The 22053-nt window shown below is 38.8% G+C and overlaps 1 protein-coding gene and 1 long non-coding RNA gene across 2 annotated transcripts in view; both read left to right on the plus strand.

Moving 5' to 3' along the window:
• Positions 1 to 7177, plus strand: part of LOC106853547 (spermatogenesis-associated protein 7 homolog) — a 34808-nt gene extending 27631 nt beyond the window's left edge. The window contains exons 5-9 of the mRNA XM_088160720.1: positions 3220 to 3341; positions 4626 to 5128; positions 5221 to 5281; positions 6467 to 6531; positions 7102 to 7177. Of these exons, the coding sequence (XP_088016846.1) occupies positions 3220 to 3341; positions 4626 to 5128; positions 5221 to 5281; positions 6467 to 6531; positions 7102 to 7177 (827 nt within the window). The remainder of the gene's footprint in view (positions 1 to 3219; positions 3342 to 4625; positions 5129 to 5220; positions 5282 to 6466; positions 6532 to 7101) is intronic.
• Positions 7178 to 9088: 1911 nt separating this feature from the next.
• Positions 9089 to 21236, plus strand: LOC148224225 (uncharacterized). The gene is made up of 3 exons (XR_015802195.1): positions 9089 to 9169; positions 9493 to 9550; positions 19372 to 21236. It is a non-coding gene; the product is annotated as an uncharacterized LOC148224225 (long non-coding RNA).
• The last annotated feature ends 817 nt before the right edge of the window (positions 21237 to 22053 follow it).

Here is a 22053-nt window from a genome sequence, read left to right on the forward strand (position 1 = left end):
AGCTATAGTATCTGATCTTCCTGTGGTTTACAGGGACCAGATTACAACCAAATCCCTTTTATTTTCTCTACTTTTGTCACATTGACAAGTATAGATACCACTACAAGTACCAGTGAAATTGCACTCCAGCACTGATAAATTAATGCCTGCCACAGTAGGCAGGACAATAAATTAGCAAGCAAATGAGCTTAAGGGAAAGGCTGTTGAATACATTTGCCTAAATAACTCCTGCACTGGCCATACTACATGATTCTATTCCCTGGGAATCAGCTCAGCCTGTTCTTAAACTCTTTAGCTAAGGCATGAGCTCAGAAGGCGAGGGAGGGTTAATTTTTGCTTTCCTAAAAGAAAAAGAAAAAACCCCAAGCATCATGCAAACTTTGCATGGTATTTTCTATTTTTCTCTTGGTCATTGATGTTTTTTGTTGTTTCTCCTTTGTTTTTTTCCTACAGAGAAACTGGAGAGCAGGGAAAGTGTTTAGGAAAGTAAATCCCTTAGCAGACATGTGAGCAAATCAGGATCTGCTGCAGGACCCCTCAGTCAGCCTCACCTGGCTGTGGCACATAAAAAACCCATCGCGTGAAGCTATCAGGAAAGGGGAGGGAGAGTTGCTATGAGACATTCTGCCCAGGAGCTTTTGCTGACTTTTCAAAACATAAAAATATAATGCATTGCAATAGGACGTATTTGAATAGGCTTGCTGCCATGTAGCATGTTTATAACCCATATTTATAGTCAAAATATCAGTGAAATACTAGACAAAAGCTGTTTAAAACCTGTGGCTCTTTGACCTGGAACATTTTATTTTCTTGCCCTTGGCAACGCTTGCTGAAGGCTCAGTTGTCCTGCCTCACCTGTGCCCAGACAGAAGGAAGGAGTGGCACGGATGTCACTTTTTCCTGAGGCCTCCCAAGCCATTGGCACAGTCCTGAAAGAAGCCTGGTATCCTGGTTGGTGGCACTGTTGCACAGACACCACACAAGCTGCCTTGCCTGCTATTTTTCACATGACTGAAGAATGCAAAGTCTTTAATCAGAATGGGGGGATTCCTTTGATTGGGCCCCATGAAAACCAAGATAAACGGGGAAGGTGTTAATCTCTGCATGAGCGTGATTGAGCAACTACATTTTGTTATTTGTTCCAGTGAGTTGTATAATCCTGCTTCCCAGTCATCCAAATAGGCTTTAGCATTGTCAACATGTTTTTCTTAATAGGATGATGCTATGAATTCATGTCTATGCAAGACTGGAAAGCCAGATTACATGCCTCAAGAGACTATATATTGGTTTTAGCTGTCAGTGAAATCTGTTTATTTCAATGAAAAGGACAGAGCCTCGAGGCCATTTTAGACTCTGTGATAGTGTGCCCCATATAAGACCCCTCACAAACTTTGGAGAAGCCACTCATTTAGAGCATTATATAAGTGTTTTGTTTGTTTTTTTTAAAGTTTCAGCTGTTTCTTTTCCAAAAGAAATAGTACTGTAAGATTAACACCCGGTAACCCTACTGTTAATTCAGAAATTTGCAATACTAAATACAGGTCGGTGCATCTTCCCCTTCAAAAAAAACCTCTTTAGTAAGTGCTGCTTTGCCAGGTTTCAGGTGTTATTCTGTGACATGATTAGTGAGATGGCCTGCAATTATATCCCTTCAGAGGAGGAGCTGCTTCTGCTCCTCCTCATTCTGCTAATGAGTTGCTTCTCATTAGCAAAAAATTTGCAACATATTGTGAGGGTAAGTTTTAGTCTCTTGCCAGAAGTAAGGGGACCCTGGGCTGATCATGAACCAGTTGTGAATTTTGAAAGGAATAAGTCATTATTAATCAAAGCATCATCACACTACAGAAGTCACATTTCACCAGCCCTCCTGAGGCCTTTCTAGCTCTCTAGAATTACATCTTCGAGTAGCATCTGCAGCTGCAACCAAAGTGGAGGGAACAGAACACTTTCCTTTGTTGGCATGCCTGGCAGTATTGGCATGTGCTACCATGTGCCAGAGCTCCATAGCATGAGGAAATTCTGACAGAGCTGCATTTTCAACTCAGTGAACCCCACTTCACTGATATTTTGTGTGAGTCCCTCATTTCAGCTAGAACTGGATGGGGGAAGGGTATTTTAAAAATATTTATACAAAAAGAAATGTGGTTTCGCCCATCAATATATACTTTCTCTCAGAGCTGTGCATGGAAGGAACACAGTACGTAAAAAGAGTTTAAAATTTTGGTCACGCATCATTCCTGTTTGCATTGTTAAATGTAAGGTTCTGACAAAGGACACTGAATTGCAAGAAGCTTTGCATTACACATAAATATGCCCCTGTGGGCTTCTATCACCTGCTTCCTATCCCTGTATTTTCTTATTATTATATTATTAGACTTAATATATAATATATTACATATTAAATTCTATAATATACTATATAGCAATAATGATTATAAAAATGTGTTCTTACTTCTACTCTTACTTGCATATTTTCAGGAAGATCAGAAGGTCATGAAATCATCAAATGGTTTGGGTTGAAGGAGATCTTAAAGATCATATGGTTCCAATCCCCCTGCCGTTGGCAAGGACACCTTACATTAGATCAGGTTGCTCAGAGCCCCACCCGCCCAGCCTGGCCTTGGACACTTCAGGATTGGGCCATCCATGGCTTCTGTTCCAGTGCCAAAGGGCTGAGTCTGTTTCTGTTCATTCTGTGTGTGAGGGACTGACAAAAGGGTCACGCTACTCTTCTCAGCCTGAGTATGACCAGGGCAGAATGAGGACTTTCTGGGGATTGCAGCCTGCACAGACCACAGTGACAGCCTGACTTTAGTCACTCAACTCTCAGTATGTAGACTTGAATCCTTACTCAACTGCCTCAGCTCTTCTGTTTTGACCAGTCTCAGTTTCTGTCTAGGATAGGGGAAAGGATACACAGGGCGGGAACAAAATGTTACTATGCTCTTTTATCCCTCCAGTAGCTCATTACTGACTGTGTGAGTGATGTAAAGGAGTCCTGGCTCACACTGATTTCAAATTCAGATGTGTGCTGAGCACAGAAGCAGCAAGAGCTAGCTGTAAAAGGTAGAAAGATTGCCTTCTCTGTTTGCCACTTGGTATCAAGAAGAGGAGACAGAATAGTATTTAGTGTCCAAAAAGAAGAAAAAAGAGTGATACTCTATGGCCTGATCATTGATTTAACAGGATCAGATTGTATTTTCATATTTACATGTACAGACAAGGACCAGCAGAAAAGAGACAGACTAATTCAAACCCTTGAGAAATACAAGAAGGATCTTGTACATGGTCTTCCTGCCTCACCAGTCAAGTGCAGAAGTATTCCTCCAAACCAACAGAAGGTATGTGATGTTTTGACAGCTTTAGACCTGTCACACAGGTGGCATTGAGCCACATGAAAAAGCCCATTTTCCCCTTACTTAGCTGTTCTATGTGGTGTGGGGAGTGCCTGTAGCACAGCAGTTACATGCAGGTTTGTTCATTGTGGCTTTTTATAGTCTAGTCAAGCAGAGATAATATTTAACTCAGTTTTGCCACCTGGCACCTGTCCTCCCACTGAACCATTTCTGTCCCTATATGGCCTACAGTGACAGGAACCCATGTTATGGCTGTGTGCATGTGACTAAAATGCGTTGAAGAGAACACAGTGCTTTCAAGAGAATTCCAATATTTTTCTGTATTCCCATACTGTGCGTTGTTTCACAGTATTCCCTGAATTTTAGAACATTACTTAATGGCAAAATCAAGAGCCTAAAGTAATTAATGCTATTTCTATATATTCTGCCAGATGCCAGAAACTGGACAACCCCATATTAATGTGAGTAGAACTTTTCTTCACGAAATTCTGTCAGTGGACCTCACCTCAACAAATTCCTGCAATACATTTCATCCTACCATAGTCCAGTGTCTCTCTCAGACAAAAATTCCTCATCAGACTATATTTAGATTGTATAATTTGAGAATCATAGTGGGTTTACCACTAGATTTCCAATTACATTGTTTGCAAACATCATCCAGTTCAAACGTGCATGATTTTGTTTTGTAAAATCTTTCTCCTGGTGAAATGAATAGCAAAACAATAGATCACAATTCCACCTATGGTATTTGTGAGGAAAGCAGTGGCTCTGTTTGACTTCAAACTCATGAGATGATACCGTGCTCATACGTGCACAGGCACACAAGGAGAGAGAACAGAAGATACCATTGAAGGAGGACTGTGAGACTGCCATTGAGTCATCAATTCCATAGGTGATAATACAGTGTCCAAAGAAGAAAAAAGTCTCCTGTCCTCCCTCTGTCAACTCTGGCAAGGAAAATGAGATTTCTGTCATTTCCCAAGACTACTTGTTATTAGAAACTTCAGTTTAGCAAAGAGAATGAAGGAAAAGGAAACTAGGTAAAGGACTGGTTAATTAGCTCAAGCACAGTGGCAGGATGGCTTTACTAATTAATCACTAACAGTGGTTCCCAGAACTGATCAAGTCAGTTACACCTCTTAAAACCAATTGAGCCCGTTTGAAAACAGTTTCTTAAAATTCCTCTTGTGTGAGCTACTTTGTAGGAAAAAGCGTCTCTAGCGAATTCTCATGTAATTTTTTCTATCAGTTTTGTTCTTTAACTTACAGACAAACTGGGCACTGTTGGAAAATGGTCACCCACTGTCTGGTCAGAGCAACTACCCCCGGACAAAGAGAGAGCATGCCCGCTCTCTATCATGTCAGAAGTTCACTTCAAGGACTCTGCTGCTGGCTCCTGCTGCAAGAAAGACTATCCCAAATACTGCTCTGTGTGCTTTGTCTCAGACACCAGTTCACAGTGCTAGTGCCCACACATCATCTGCTTCACCCCTCCTGCAGCCTCACATGCCTTTGGGCACTCACAACAGGAAGAAGGCATTTCAAAACTCTGGTCATAAAACCTACTCTGGGGACCTCCTTGACAAACATGCAATTTACTTTACAGAAAAAAAGCAGTGTTTTACCCCTCGGATCTTGAAGACATCGCATCAACCTTTTCTTGTAAAATACAGGCATTATCATCCTCCTTCCAGAAAAAGGAGCTCCTCCCCGGGCAGACCATCAATTAAATCAGCAGGTATCAACAACAAAAAGAAAGAAGGCTTGCACAGGTACTGACATCAGTACTAAAAGCTATACAATTTTATTTTCAAATGCATCATTTGAATCATAACTGTTTCTCACTGTGCTTTTAATCTTTCAGATTTTTAGAGGATGAACATATGAGACCACATTCTGTTCATTTTACTCAGCAGCCAGTTGAGGTTAGTGTATCCAGTGAGTTACAAAGAAAAAAGGGCAGAAAACACTGCTCATATACAAAAGTTGTCCTAGTTACATGGAAATGAAATGGATAATGGATTCAGTGGCATTGGAGAATCTTTGTTAAGAGCAAAATATTCAACTATCTTATGAGAAGTGGCTAAAGTTGTAATTGAGAAATCCATCACACAGAGCTAGACTCAACAGTTATCTGTGAATAAAACAGGGACAGCTAAAGAAACTAGTCTCTCTGAGAAACACAAATGAGACACTATGTGTTGTAGAAAACAGTGTATCCCAACACAAATCTGCTCTTCTGAAAGCAGAGCTCTTTCCTACTTGACTGAACTGCTTTTTGGTTGGTTTACAGCCTTTCATTCCATCCAAATAATAACTTGGAGCCCAGAAACGTCCAGACAAAGTGCTATTCACTCAGTCTATGGTCACTACTGTAGAATGCCATGCAAGATTTTGTCTGGAAGTTGCACTCCATTAGTCGTCTGGATTTTCAAGATGAATGGAGGATTGATTTAGGAAATTTTCATGCACTTAAAAATAAGGGCTCCTTAATAATAGCCAAAGCCATGCATGATAGAGCAGTTTTGTATAATTCCTTGGCCCACATGCCCCTTTTCAGAAGCCCTGCTGAATTTCTACATAGCTCAGCCAAGGAAGCACATGCATGATTTGTGATAGCCTTGTGCTTGATAGTACTATTTCAGTCCTTGTTCCAACCACCAAAAACTTCATTTAACAGTATTACCAAGAGAAGCTCCTGCTCTTATTTGATGACCTGATCTGATTTTCTAAGTCCTCTTTCAAAAGGATTGTATGTGTACTTCGAAAGAAAATGCTGTTGTGTTTGTATGGAATCTGTAAAGATTTCCAATTTTGACAGAAATTCTGATTTTCTTTATACTTGCATCATTTCTCTCAGGTTATACAAGCTGATTTCCATTTTTGCTAACATGAGCCTATCCAATAATAATAATATTGTTCATTATTTACATGAGTGATTGGTACCCAAGATGTTTATTTCACATGAGCTGGAATGTGGTATAGTTGTGGTTTTGATATATCGTGGAATCAGATTATTTCCCTGGTACTCTGAATGGAAATAAATAATGTTAATACAAAGACAATTAAACAAATTATTTACTTTTTTATCCATTTCATTTTTGTGGCAGAACCATGAATTGTGGAATAACGATTCTGATATGCCACTTTCTCCAGGATTACAACTTCAAGAAGTGTAAGTCAAATATTTGTCCCTTTTAAGTATTTCTAAGTTTCCTATCAAAATATTAAAGTAGAAATCTAGTGGAAAATTGAAAACATGGCACAAGAACCTGTTACCAATGGCTTTATGCAGTGAGTAGAGGGATTCTTTGGGAATAAAGGATTCAGCTACTTGCTTGGGAAATGTGGGATCAGAAAGTTGGAAGAGCTTTTCTGGGCCATGTCATCCCTCTTACTGTAGGCAAGCCAAATATGTTAAGACTAATTAATAAATAAACAATGTTAAAATTATCTTATGGTACCTACACTTTGTTCACTGGAACCACTTTTAACTGATTATTCACAAAATCTTTTAGATTAATGAAATGAATGGATTAGAATATTTTGGGAGCTAATCAACAGAATTGTCAAAATCAGTCATTTTAAAACTTAAAAGCCTGTGTAAAAATGCTGACTAGTAAATAGGTTAACCACTTCTGTTTTAATTACTCTAAAACTACTACCTCTTTGGTTGGTATTGTAAACCTTATTTGTATTCCATGTATATTAAAGTAAGACACTGACAGTTTGTGTGTTTTCATAGAGAAGAAGAGTACCTTTGTTTTCTCCAGGATCTTACAAATGATATTTTGATTAGAAATTGTTATCAAAAAGAGTAAGTGCTTTGCCTTTAATATTTATTCCTTTGAGAAACAAAATTCTGACAAATCAGTGTAATGAACTGGTGATTTTAATGACAGCAAAGTGTAACTCTGATTCAGTTTAATTGGATGAATGTTTTTGTGACTGTACTGTATGGGAGTCATGATCTAAATTGAGTAGCTGAACAGAAAATACTCTCAGCCAGCCTCGTGCTTCCCACTGACTTCTAGTAGAAACATGGAAATATCATATTCACTAACCCTGTTCCCAAGCTCATTCCTTTATACAGGATAGTGATTGATATTATTGTTATAACTGTCTCATTCCAGTTCCCAGCCAAACTTGAGCTAGCAACCCATGGAGTCTTCCCTAGCAAAGTTTATCAGAGCAAGAATCTGTGTTTAGAGTTCTTCCTCCCTCCTATCAAAACAAAATAAATAAATGCAATGATTGCTTTCTTTAGGATATGTGCAGTCTCAAGTTAATGATCCACACATAAAGGTTAGAGCCAAGCACACCTCATGCTGCTGGTGTCTAAATGCAGCTGTGATAAACCACAGAGCTGCTTATAGCACTGCAAAAAGTGACAAAACTGGGTGCCCCTTTCCTAAATAATTTCTTGCCTGCATCTTAACTGGAAGAAACTCCTCCGTTGATAGAGGATTTTACCTCAGTGTTTAAGATTTTAAGTGCTTTGATGCTAGAGAGGTGCCAACCCCCCAAAATCAATCCAGCTCAGCCTGACACTGAGGTATTTCTTTTTCAATTTAGTGGATTTGAGTTAGAATCCTTAAGCTCCTTTAAAAAAAAAAAAAAAGTCAATTGACACAAGTTGTTAGTTTGTTCTCTGATTAATCAGTTTAAGGTAAGAGTTCCCCTCCTTCCTTCTAGGTTATTTTAGTTTTCAGACAAACATAAGGTCCAAATTAGAAGTGAATTTTCTGGATACACTGGAAGGAACACTAGCATGTTTAAAAGACACCTATTCATTTACATCGAAAAGGTCACAAAGTATGGGGCCAGCCCATACATACACTAAAAGAAAGTTAAGGATCTGTGTGTTTGTGTCCCTGCTCAGCCCTTCAGGGTGAGAGGACTACTCTGCTGGCTTTAGAGGGAGATAGTTTAGATGCTGTGTACTTCTCCCTCAAAAATAAAGTTTACTAAAAATATGTGAAAAATCTTCATGTGTTCTTGGCTCATCTCTAATAACAGAACTTAGTTGCTCTGCAGAAGAAAAGTGAACAATCAATAATATCCTTTCATTTTAAAGCACAAGATGAATTTCTAAATAGGTTTTATGTCTAACTAGGAAAGAGACACAACTAGTGGCCTTACTACCCTGCAGGATTAATATTATAGACACATTTTAAACTTTCCAGTTATATAGTCCAGTATTCTACAGATAAAATCACGAATGCCCTCTCAATTCTAATATACAGTATAAAACCAAACCAGCTCTGCTGAGCCCTCCAGCTCATTGCCAACATTGCTAAAGATGCAACCATTGGGTTAGATTTAATTATGATTGCAGAAGCTGGAGACCTAACTTCTCTAGTCAGATAGGTCTTTATTTTTACTAATTTACACATCTTTTGCTCTTAGATGATGATCATGGCTCTAAGAAAGTTATTGAGAGAATTTTCTGAATAAATCTCCCTTTCCCTAGCACACCTATTAAGCAAACTGTGAGCACGAAAGTCCAACCTTCAGTGTTTCCCTAAGAAGTTACTGAAAAGGAGACCCAAGAACAAAGAGATCATGCAAATGACCTTCAGAGTCTAAAAAGTGCTGGCTAAAGGCAGTTCCAAAGCCCTCTTTGAGTAGCACCATAGAGTGGACAAAGGAACAAGAGCTCTAAATGAATCTGGGAGGCTGCTTGCAGTACTGCCAAGCACTCCAGTACCCCCAGCAGTTTTACTCAGTCAGTGTGGTGGGACAGACCTCGGCAGTAGCAAGAGAGACTTAGGCCCCAGCAAAACACAGAGGGAGACTACTACATTGTGATGGTAAGCACCAGTAGTCCTATACTTTTATTAAAAGTAGAAGAAGAAATTAGAATTATGCACATGAAAGTCTTTCCTTAACATAGTTCCTGCCAAACAGCATGCACTTGGAATGAGAATATCCAACAACGTTAAAATGTTTAAGATTTTAGTTTTTAAATCCACTTACAAGCGGATGGGGAGGGGATGGAGCAAAAGTGAAAGGTTGGGATGTATTTTAAGTGATCTGAAAAACAGGCTGAGTAGTTATTTTTCATTTTGAAAGTATATGGACCTTGAACAGTTGAGGTTTTTATCACTGATGTTCCTTTTTCCTTTTTTTTAAGGGCATTAGAAGATGTATTTCAAATGCACATTAAAAGTAAGAGGCATAACCTTGATGAGGTGAGCAAAAACATCGAATATTAAATATTCTGTCACCTCCAGTAGAAATGTTGTACATCAATGCTGAGCAAGAATTTATGGCAGATAGACTACTATGCAATTTTAATAAAAAGCAAGGAGAAATTCGCCTTACTAAAGCAGCAGTAAGGGTGTTTTCCATGGAGGGCTGGTAGAGAGTACATTTTTGTACATTTTTGTGTATTGCTCTAATAATGTTTCTAAAAGACAGATACTGTAGTTAGCATGTGGAATGATTTTTATTACATAAAACCTGTTCACAAAGAACATTTGCTGCTGCACTTTTTTGCTGTGACTGCTGTTTTCTGGAGTAGACCAGCAAAATAGGCTTGGAGGCTGTGACTAGATCCAGTAGGAAGACTGCGATTTTATAGATTGAATTTAAGAGTTTGGTCACCAGAACAGAATGTAAAATTCTAAGTCCAACATTAAGGCTCCCCAGGTAGTGCCTGCTGAGAATTATACACCTAAAAATGCTTGTCTGGACATCTCCCACAATGAAGGGATAGGGAAGAGGCCTGTGGAGAAACAAGAAGAAATTCCAGGCACACATACACAGCCACAGCCCTGTCTCTCGTGTCTGAAAGTCTGTCACCTTATCTAGGATGAGCAAAAGCACATTTTCCTGTGCTAATCCAGGGTTTGGACCCCTCTCCTGAGAGCAGAGTTTATAACTGCCCTTTGAAAAAACTGGAAAGAAGACACTGTTTTCCTTTTAAAAGTCATTCACAGGGAAAGTGTCATTGTGGCATTGCCATTGTCTTTGCTGTTATCCCAGTTTGGTTGAAGAACTTGCCCATGAAATGGGGAAGACCCAAATCCAATGCCTCATGAGCAGATGGCTCAACTGGGCTTTTGAACTAATTCCTTTAGGTTAGACTGTCAGAACAAAATGGGGGACATAAGCACTGCAATCTGAGGCTGTACCACTGATTTAAAAGGCATTAGGTTTTTCTGCTTCCCAATAAATGATAATATAAATTCCTTCTTTACAAACTCTGAATTAAAGGGAAAAAATGAGATGAAAACACATTCCCAAGGACCTGCTGCAGAACTGTGAGCTCCACAGAGGGTACAGAAGTTCATTCACAGCCTTCCTTGCATTGCCTGCCAGCTGCGAATTGGAGGGGCCCTGCCCAGTGCACAGGGCTTGGGGCATGGGGCTTTTTCATCCCATGCTTCTCTCAAGTCCCACAGGGACTAAGCCTGCTAATTCTGGCCTTGAGAAGGATTTGATGCTCGAGTTCCCCTCTAGATCTTACTTTAAAGGCCTCTGCACAAAAAGACATTTCATTGGGTGTGATGATTCAAAAGTTTCATGGAGATTTCATTCTAAAGTTCATATTGCTGCAGCAGACTCAGGTGGGAACATTTCTGAGAAACTATCAGAGTGGGGCTTTTAAACAAGCTACCTTGGCTTATTTGTTTCTGAAAATTTGTAACCATTTAGAATTATACTTCCTTCAACACTAGGCATGTGGGAGTACACATGATTTGCACATTGAATAAACAACAATTAAAAAAATTATAAAATAATTAGAATGCAGAATGTTATTTTGTCTTTCAAAGTGCTACAATTAGGGGAAAGGTGGTGTTTTGGTAACTGTTTAGTTGCTGGATTGACAGGTAGAAAAGTAGGTAGAAAAAGTGATTAGGGAATGATCAGTTGAAATTAGTGAAATTTAAGTTGGTTTTGTGGGAAAAAAATCAGCAGCTGCACCTCAGTTTGAGAGAATATGTATTTTACATCTGACTAGAGGATGCTGAACATATTTGCAAGGTCAACTGTTGCTTTAGAGATAGAGCTGAGAAACTTTAAGAGGAAACTGAAGGTACAGGATTTCTTCCAGAAGGATGAGTTTGTAAGAAGTAGCAGATTTCTGCTATGTCCCCTTGAAACATGTTTGATATCTAGGAACATATTGTTCTGCACCTGAGTTGAGCTTAAGCCTGGTGTCTTCTCCTTCAAAAATACCAACCAAAAATTTTAAAGAAACTCAGAAAAGAGGAAAAAAATTGCTGAGAACTGATGTAAAGATTATTGTTAATCCCATATTTGCATGTTTAGCCATGCATCAATGAAAGGAAAAAGAACCAAACTACCTCTGTATAATAGAAGAACACAGCACATACAGGAGGAAGAAATGTTCTTTGGAAAGGTTAAGAAGTGTAAGCATAACTTACACCACAAGAAGCATGTGAGCAGTGACATTTATTAGACCAGGCACAGTTCCCACAAGAAAAGTAATGGAAGCTGAATCACTTTGTGGCTTTTAAAAGTGACTTGGCCAGTGGATGGAAATGAATTTCATAGCAAGTGGACTTTTGTCCGACAGAAATACATTTTTCTCTTTTATTTGGTAGTCTTCAAACCAAACTCTTTTTATTTCCTATCACTATTTTCTGGACCAGACAGACAAAATAAGAAGATGGAAACATGTGTCAAGGTCTTTGCAATGTCTTTTTACCCACACTGGATGCTGGCCAAATTTTTATTTGGGCACTGGGCTCTGCTCTTCTGTGTACTTGCTATCCAAAACCAACACTCCCATCTCCAAGTTCCTGCTGGCATTTGCTCCAGCAAATGTCTGAGATCTGTTCCCTGAAACAACCTTCATGTTGGTCTACTGCCTGTTAAACATCATGAGAGTGCTTAAACCCATCCAAATGTGTTGTCTGACCCACCGTGTTTGTCCACATTCCACGTCTAAGCAATCCTTAGCATTTACTTGGGAATTCACTACTCTAGTACCTGCAGCCTCTTCTCCAGCTTTGAGAAAGAGAGTAGCACCATTGCTTTTCCAGGGAAATGGTCACACACTCAATGGGATGTTACATGGGGACTGAGGGAAAGAAGAATGCAATTAGTTGCCTAATTCAGTTAGATAACATTTTGCTTTAGAACGTGCAGTCTCAGGATGCCCAGGAGAAAGCATGCACCAGCCCTTCCAGCAAAATGTATTTCTGCTGTTCACATTGTTTCACTACCTCTGCAGCCTGCATTCAATAGTCTGCTTAGAAGTTTTCAGCTGAGGGCTCTTTTCACCTTGTCAGCTCTGGATATTCAGACAATCTTTTATGATTGAGTACAACAATTTGTTTTTTCTACCACAAAAATAAGAAACTGAAGAGTTTCTCCAACAAATTTTCACAGAGGAAACAGGTTCCCCTATTTTCTGTAGTAACCAAATGGTCTCCACTCAAGAAAGCTTGTAAAAATTGCTTTTTTTTCTCTAGCCACTTGCTCAAATCCACTATCAGACAGTTTTATACCTTTAGAAGTGCAAGGATGACATATCTGCTGCAGAATCTGATCCATACTCAGATACATTTTGAGAAGCTATCAATTCCATAAAAAATATTTCCTTAAAAAGAAAAAAAAAATGCTGGTCCTTGCTAAGAGGTACAAGTAAAAGGGTAGCTCTTATAATCCAGGAAAGTAGAAATCATATCTTTTGGGCTTGAAATAGCCACTGAAATGGGTCTGTAAGTGCATCATTCCAGTAAATTGATGGGAAAGTAACACAGCACCTGCAGGGGTGAGGGATCCAGGGCCCATCAGTCTTCCAATGAGCAAACTGTTCCAAGTAACTTGTTTCTGGGAATTTTATCATATAAAACCAAAAGCTTCTGAAGATACAAAGTAATATCTTGCACTTGTTTTATGCCTTTGCTTTTAGGAGGATCATAAAGTGCTCATTTTCAAAAAAATACAGTGTAATGACACCAGAAGTTTTATCTCAGGTGAGGAGAAGATGGAAGACATTTGATAAATGGCACCCTGCAGTGATACCAAATATTTCAGGACAGGAACACAGAACAGCACAGGCAGCTGAACATCACAGTGGTGTGGAAGCTGAAAAGCCACTTTATTCAACCAAATAAAATAATTTCCTCTGATTACTGTGCAAATATGGCCTCAGTGATAAGACTTGGCAGAAAGTGTCATAGGGTCTTTCACAGCCATTAGTGAAAAGGTCTATTCCCTTAGAAATTTTTACATTTCTAAGGGGGAAAAACCCTCTTTTTGATATACCACACCTCAGCACTATCTTGAGTCACACTGAAGCAGACAGAGGAGAAAGCAACCTCTGCTTAATCCCTGGCACTATCTCCTACATGTTCTTGGCCATTCCCTTCTCAGAGTGCCATACCCTTTCTACTTAGCCCATCGTGCCTCATGGGATTGCCTAAGGAGGAGACACATCACAAATGACTGTGGTTTGGGATGCTAATGCAATAATTAGCGGCTTAATCATCAAAGTGAATAAGCAACTTACCAACAGTCCCTTTCAGCCCTGTGCACTGTTACCATTTAAATACAGCATTTTGTAATGGACCATAATTAGACACTGCACATGGGAAAGTTTTAAAAGTAAACCAGTAAAAATGAAAATGACTGCTCTGAGATGAGCACAAGACCCAAGTTTATTCTTCTCACAACAGAAAATGTCAGTGATCTGGTATGTGGAAACTTTCTTCCAAACCAGTACTGACCCAATGGCCCCATCACAGGCAGAAGGGGAAATGTCCCGTGAAACAAGTTCTCTTACCCATGTGACTTAAAGTAGGAATATTCTATCTTGGCAAAATTTAGAAATTCCAGCATGAATAGTTTAATTTCAAGTTCTTAAATTTCTTCTGAAGTTTCAACTGGATGTACTAATTTCACTGCCTGCTCTGGCTATTTATACAGCAGAGCTCATCCCATTTCAAGTGCACATTCAGTGGTGCTCCTGCAGGGGCAAACACCATTTTCTTCAAGCTGCTTATGTAAATCAGAGTTTCCAAAATTAAGACAACTGGAAAACTTGACAAGTACCATGCAAACATGATGCACCTCACTCCCAGAGGACACGTGTATGGTAAATTCTTAATACCTGCATTGGTTACTTTGGCTACTGAAACCAAGCCTAACCCAGACCACGATTTAGTTACAGGTCACCAAGCTTTAAAATGAGGTTAGAAGGGATAACTCTCATAGGTAAAACACCCTTCACTCACCTAGTTATACAAAAGAGCCAATCTGTTAGCTCAGCACTGTGCAGGCTTGGCCACAAACTTTTACACTTCCCAGCCTTCCATAGCCTTGCTGCTATACTGGATTTTTCCCTTTTGTTGAATGTTCACTTTAGCAGTCAAAGTAGCAAAACAGAACACAGAAGATATAAAATTACATTATAATATTTACAAGGAGCAGCCTTGTAGATAGGTTTGGATAACCGCTATATTAGTTCAGAAATTTTTGTGAAAATTTATTTAGAGTCATGGAAGAGATTTTAAAGTTGTTCTTTTCACTTGGGTATTTCTTAATTTCTATCATAGGACATTAATGGCATAAACTTCTCAAAAGAAAAAAATGCTGAAGGCAAATCTCATCAGTCAGTTTGACAAAGCATGTGCATGGAGGAATCCACTAGATCTCTGTCACAAGGAGTTTGTTCCATATTTTCTAAACACGAATATTCCAAGTTACAAAAGTGACTTCTTTTGAAGCACTGGACATTTTCTGTTTCCAGCTCGTGGAGAATGTCCATTATCTTCAACATGTTTCAACAGAACAACTAATTTTCTGTTAAAGTGGTCAAGATTGAATGCTTGTTGTAATGACCTTCAAATTGAACTAGAGTTATACAATTTTCCCAGTAAGCTCCTCAGAGTCTACCTATTTTTTTCCCTTTCTGTGTGGCAGCTTCCAGACCCCATTCCATGCCATGAATACCCACAGGTCTTCCTCCACAGACCAAAGAGACCATCATGATTGTCATCTCTTAATAAAGCAAAGTTCAGTGAGGGTGATCTAGGAATCCTAAATTATAATTATTGATTATACTGTATTATAATAATTGATTATACTGTAATCCATTTTTCTCTTGATTCATTCTGACAGCGATACTAATAATTTTCTCAGTCTTGAGCTTGTCAAACCACACTGGTCAGGTGCTCTCAGTCCATTCTGCAATCATCTGCCATTCAGAATCTACTCTTATACTTTCCAAGATAGGGGAACTGTTTGCTTGCTTATTAACTACCTGCAATCCAGACTGCTGACTGCGTATTTCATCACCATTTTCCCTTCTCCCAGTATGATTATACTGGATCACTGATGTTTTTTTAATTCCAATAGTCTTGGCTCTTTGTAAGGCTGAAATAGAGAAACATATGGGGTCAAAACAAAATATGAAAAAAGCACCTGTTTTGCTCAAATGAATTCTGGATGTTCAAGCTGGTGTTTTAGCTATGAGGAACCCAAGTACATGGTAGGCATAATCTTGGACTAACATGCAGTCCCAAGCTATGATGTAGCAATCTTCCACATTATTCTCACAGAGAAAAGGTTAATTTGCTGCTGCTTTATGCTGTGTGTTCCATGAAGCACTACTCCACGGGAGTTTATTGTAGGCAGGCACTTCCTACAGAACATGCTCCACCAAAAGAAGATGGATAAAGAACCAAGTGCTTTCTAGCAGTTACCTGCACTGTAGGTAACTAAGACATCCCTGTAAAGGCACAGAAGTACCACAGATGATGCTCAAGCACTGCTCATGCTTCAACAGCTGTGACCTGGAAAAGAAGTGCTTGTTTCTAGCCTTTTCTGTTATTTAATGTAGATGGGAACTGCATCTTCCAGAATGGGATTTTCCAGGAGAATTTAGCTAAAAGATAGATAATCTAGACTGCAAAATTCCTTGCAAATGGAAGACAAAATCTCTGAGACTTGAGTGAGCTAGAGGAAATAAATGAATGAGGTAGTGGGGACAGAAGTGAAACACCTACTTAACTGAAACCTCATTTCAGTAGTTTTCTCCAGTTAATTAAGTATTGAGGAAAATGGATGCAGAAAGTACATTTTAAAGCAATCAAGTACTGCCAGAAATCAAACCAGCAATTTGAAAAGAGAACAACACTGCTCTCTGGCATCTGACAAAATAAGATATTTGACAGGGAACAATATGTGCAGTACTGGTTAATTGGGAGGCGAGGAGAAGAATAATCATAGCTGCATTACTGAATTTATAGAAGTGTCTCCAGTGTACCACAGGGACGATGCGAATTTGTGGAATCCTCCTGCCTGCTACAGCAAGCCAGCAATCACTTACATTCCCATCAACATTTTTTTTCAATGTACCCTAGACAGCAATGCAGAAATAGCAACTGTGGTGGCTGAGCCCAGGAGAATTGCCTTTAAAATGACTGTAAAATCCCCCACTTTCCCCTGCTGATGAAGAGATATTGGATAAGAAACAAGTGGGGAAGAATTAACACTTGGTCTCCTATGTTAAAACTCATCAGAGCAGGGCACAACCCTTTCCCAGTTATCTGAGTATGGAATATGGCTATTCCAGCACCAGTTCTACTACAGGTTGACTGTGTGTTTTTGCAAAGCATCAGCTTTAGAGCAAAGACAAGGCTTTAGTTTCCCCATCTTTTACTTCTAAGCTGTAGCCGAGCACCATGGGAACTGAACCCATAAAGTCAGTTATATTTTGGAAGCTCTGGCACAGCATTTGAGGCTATATTGTCTTCTCTGCAGCTGGTTCACTGACCTTCCATTTTTAAATGTAATTTTAAGCACATTGAAATCATGCTTTCAACACAAGAGTGCTGCTTTATCAAAGTCAGCAATGGGGATGGAGACACCTGAACAAACCATTTGGTACCCTTCCCACTCATACTTTCAGTGTAAGGGGATGTGCATTTCATGGGAGATTCTTATTTAGATTCTTTTATATAACCCAATACTTTCATGTGTAACTGCCTGTCTCAACAGTAGATTTGCTGACCTGAAGATAATATCAGGAGCCAGATACCAAAGGCTTAGATAAAAAGAGGAGTAAAAGAGCAGCTAACCAAGTTAAACAAGCATTTAAGCAAGTAGGAGATATGGGAATCACGAAATAGATTCTTTCCTCTTTCCTGTAATTGCTCACAAGAAATTGAAGAGAAAGAAAAATGCCATAGGATGAAGTCTCAGTTTTCCCCATTACTACTTTCAGCTTCCATGATTAGAATTGAAGGTAATTATGTTAGTCCAAAATTAAGTTAATCCAAACTATGCTCCCCTCAGAAGAACTAAAATCTTTAATCCCTCAGTGCCAGGCAGTGTCTAAAACCACACATAACCTTAAATAGCAACAGAGAACAGAGTATTTTTCAATTTGAGGTCAAAAGAATAGAGAACACTTCCCTTTCTCTATACTGAAAAAAAAAGAATTGAAGCACTCCCCAACCACAATTAATAACTTCCAACTTCCCATTTTGCCTCTAAAACAAAAAAGTCAGTAGTCAGATGTGGATACACAGTCTTCATGAAAAAGTCAATCTTCCTTCACAAGATCAAATGTATTTACACTGTATTTTATGTGGCACTCAGCAGGCCACTTAAATAAAGGAGCCCTGAAATAAAGGAACCTCTGTATCCAGCACAGAGCAGATTCTCACTAAGCTTCCATCTGTTTAATTTATGAAGCACAGTAGCAGAAAAGCAAAACACAAAGAGCTGCTGATTTTTCTATGCACCCATCAGACCTTTCACTGAAGTATTTCAACAGCTGTATTGTCAATAGAGATCATGATTTGTCTGCTGTTAAAAAAGCTTCCAGGAATAAAAGCATGCAAAAAGCCTAACAGATTTAGCTGTTTTATAGCTACATCCTGTTTTTCTATGTCCCATAGAGTTCCTGAACTCTACACTGAAATAAGTGCTTGGGTTCACATATAAGTATCTCAGAGAACATGCAAACACACACGAGTATATAATATCTATTTTATCTATATATCTTTTATTTATATATATCTATTTATATCTATACTTATAGATATGTATATTTACAAAGATTATCTCCTATCCCTGGAACTATATTTAGACTAGTCCATCTATCAAGCAAATCCACAACATTGCCTTTGAATACTGCTATTGCAGTCTGCTTCCCACAGTCCACCTTGCATCCAGTTGTCAACATCATTAAGTTCAAACAGCTGTTTTCAATTGCTGTTTTCTGCAGAAAATTACTGGCAGTCTTTTGTAATTTATGGCTATTTAGGATAAGATAGCCAAAGTAGAGGGAGATGGAATAATTTTAAGGGTTAGACAGCAAGAACAGGGCACCTGAAACTAGTTCTGAGAAAAATCTGGAGTGTTCTCCGGCACCTGGGCCATGGAGTGGCACTGGTTTTGTTTGTTTCTACAGTGTTTACATTGCTCAGCAATGTTACCCTGTGTAGAGGGAACTTATTTGTCATGTGTTCTACAGAGAAGTTCCCCATCAGGTGTGTGTTGCACTTTTCTCTGTCATCCCCTTCAAGGTTTAAGGGCACTATTTGCTTTGTTGTCCAATACACACATCTGAGACCAGGCACATTTTGAGTCATCACTGCTCTCTCTGGTATTTTTCTTTCTGATTAAAAGTATATTAATTTGCATCAGCTGTAGGGCACACCAACAAAATTAGCTGGATAGTGAGAGTGTGATTCTTCTTTCAGCTCCATCTCTCCCTCCCACTGGCTGTCAGTGGATGAGTAGATTCTTCCAAGTGGTCCCAGTGAGCCAACAAATGTAGGAATGGCAGCACTGTCCCCAAGGGTAGAACTGCAGGGCAGTGCAGAGAACTCGTGATCAGCCCTGCAGCCAAGTGGGCTCCACAAATCAGGGCAAGATCTGACATTTAAAACGTTTTAAATTCTGGGGACATTTAAAATTCTTACACCTGAGAGATCAGTTTAAACATTGGTCCTTAATAATAAGAATCCAGGAAGAGCAGCCAACAAACAAATTTCCTTTAATGTTTTTCTCTCGTTACTAGGTAAAAATGAGAAGATTAGTCCAAAGTCTGAAGAAAGAGCTGAATATCACAAACCACCCAGACACTTCCATCAGCTGTGGGGGAACATGCCAGAGGGATGCCAGCATTCCTGCAACATGCTTTTAACTTACAGCTCTGGGCATTTCAGGGAGCACGCAAAGCCACGTGAGATAGCAAACTAGATTTTACACCAATTACATTGTAAACCTTGCGTAAACAGGCAAGTGAAGAAGAGATTCAGCTAATGCATCTTCCTGTGATGTAACACAGAATCACTATGGCAACCAGGTTAGCATGCTAAGAACAATAGCAGAGCACCAAAGACATTTTTATAGGGACTTCCACAGAATAGAAAGCCACAGACAAGTGTCCTTTCATTCATTACAGGGAGATGACAAAACGCATCCTATTGCATCCTAGTATGCAATCCTACTAGGAATCCTGATGAGGCACCCTGATTTTTTTGCTCTGCATGCTTGATATACAGATAGGTTGGAAATTATGTTCTTGATAGACTTCCCTATGTGGATTGAGACCTGAAGTCTCATCAGCTTGCAGTGGAATGGAAAATATTAAATCCCACTTTCAATAGATTTAGGCATTAATCTAAGACCTCTTTAAAATCTTAACCTACATCAGAAAGCTAAGACTACCCAGTACTCTGATACATACTAGTTGCTAAAAAACCCCAGACATTATAACCTTTCAAAATGCAAACATTTCACACTTAATGAAATCTAAAGGCTTATAAAATACAAATGCAGCCAAGTAGGAAAATATGTAACAGCTAAAGTCTCAATGCTTTCTTTTACTGATGATAGTAATTTTTTTTATAACATAGTTGTTCAGATTTGTCTGGTTAAGATTAGACAGCTTTCTAAAGATAGATGTTTTTTCCACACTTTTCTCCAAGTGGGACACTTTTCAAGGCATCAGATTAAAATAGAAAAACAATGATTTGGATAAATAAAACACACCAGTTTTGTTTGGGTTTCTTCTATTATCAGCTACCAAAGCCTCTTCATACCCTTCTACTTCAAGATACACCAATTAAAAAAAGTAAATTAAGTAACTCCACAGATGATCCCTAAATAATTTCAATATACAAAATTAGATCTGAAATAATTTAGCTTTTATGAGCTTTGACAAAATTCTGACATAAGATGAGGCAATAGAATTCATCCTTTAAGATGGGCCCCTTTCAATCTCTCTGGAAGATGGCTTTAGGCATAGTTCCACAAAGATTGTTTTAATTACCTAAGTTAACAAACAACTTGAGATGTTTAAGAAAAAGCCACAAGATCTACTGCTGTGACCCCAAGCACAGGTATACCTAGTTGCTGAAGAAGAGCTTGTATGGCAAGATTTTAGTCTTTTGAATAATGAAAATATTTTCATTTGTCTGACTCTGTTACACACATTTGATACAGATGTTGAACTTCTTTAAAGATTTTTTTGGTTAGACTGATGAGTAGATGATTTGTTCTCCTAAACTGACTGCATTCTAATACACAATACTCTAAGAAAGGCAGAATAATGGAGATATGTATATGGAAAAAGAGAAAACTGCTGCTGTGAGGGTAAAACTAAGCTTGAAGTAGAAATTATCATTAGACTGTGAAAGTTCAACTTGAAAGAAAAGTATTGACTCTTATTTTAAGGAATATTTTTCAAGGAGTAGAAAACATTATTACACACTTTTGTTGAAAGAAGAAGCAACATCTTTCTGACATAGTAACAATAACAATGTGAAAGTGCCTCTCTGCTGTGCATCTTGGAGCTTTAGGGCACTACTGCTCATGTCCAGGAGCTTGATTTTCCTAATATCTTGCCCGGTGAGTATAATATAAATTATCAGAAAGTGATTTCTGTTTAGTTAGATAATGACTGATGTGGTTGATGCCACCCCTTTCTATAGTGTTAAGTTGGTCTGTGCTGCTGAGCAAGTCCAGTTAGAACATTGAGATCCACAAGCTAGGGTGAGCATTTTTGTAATGAATCATCCTAAGTTCAAGTGCACTGGATCATGAAGTGGATGGAGTTATTTCTGTGGTACTGATGATACCAGAATCTTAAATGCTATTGAATGAAAAAGGAGGTAACCTAGGGCATTCCATATAGATAGTTCTTGACACTTGATCATTTCCTAACACATCCCCTCATTACATCAGGCACAGGAGGTCTTCAGTGATTTTCATAGAGACAAATTTGAGGTTAAGCATTATCAAGGTGAAGGGTGACCTGCAGAGGAGCAGCAGACAGCCATTGCTGGCAGAACAAGAACAAATTTGTTTTTACAGGGTCCTTCCTGGCCTAGTACAAAATGCTCACCCTCATTACTGGCTGGCCAAACAACATTTGGCAGATGTGAAGATCAACATACAACCTTCAGCTAGGGAAGTACGTTGTAAGATGCTTAGTTTCAGAGAAACAGACAGTTGGAATCATCTCTCACCCCTATCTGCACAGCATTACTCCATCAGAAAAAAAAGGATCCTAAGACACAGGACATTAGATCTGCACTGAATGCACTTGATCTGGTTCTATATTTTTGTCTTGTACTTAGAAAGTAAGTCACTGCTTCATTTTGAATCATCCAATAGTGTTTGCCATATTTTTCCTGGAAACTAGTATTTTTAGGTACTTGAGTCTATTTTCCATTTGTAAATCAACCGTTGGTAC

Source organism: Sturnus vulgaris, chromosome 3, assembly GCF_052056855.1.
Source record: "Sturnus vulgaris isolate bStuVul1 chromosome 3, bStuVul1.hap1, whole genome shotgun sequence".
NCBI classification, from domain to species: domain Eukaryota; kingdom Metazoa; phylum Chordata; class Aves; order Passeriformes; family Sturnidae; genus Sturnus; species Sturnus vulgaris.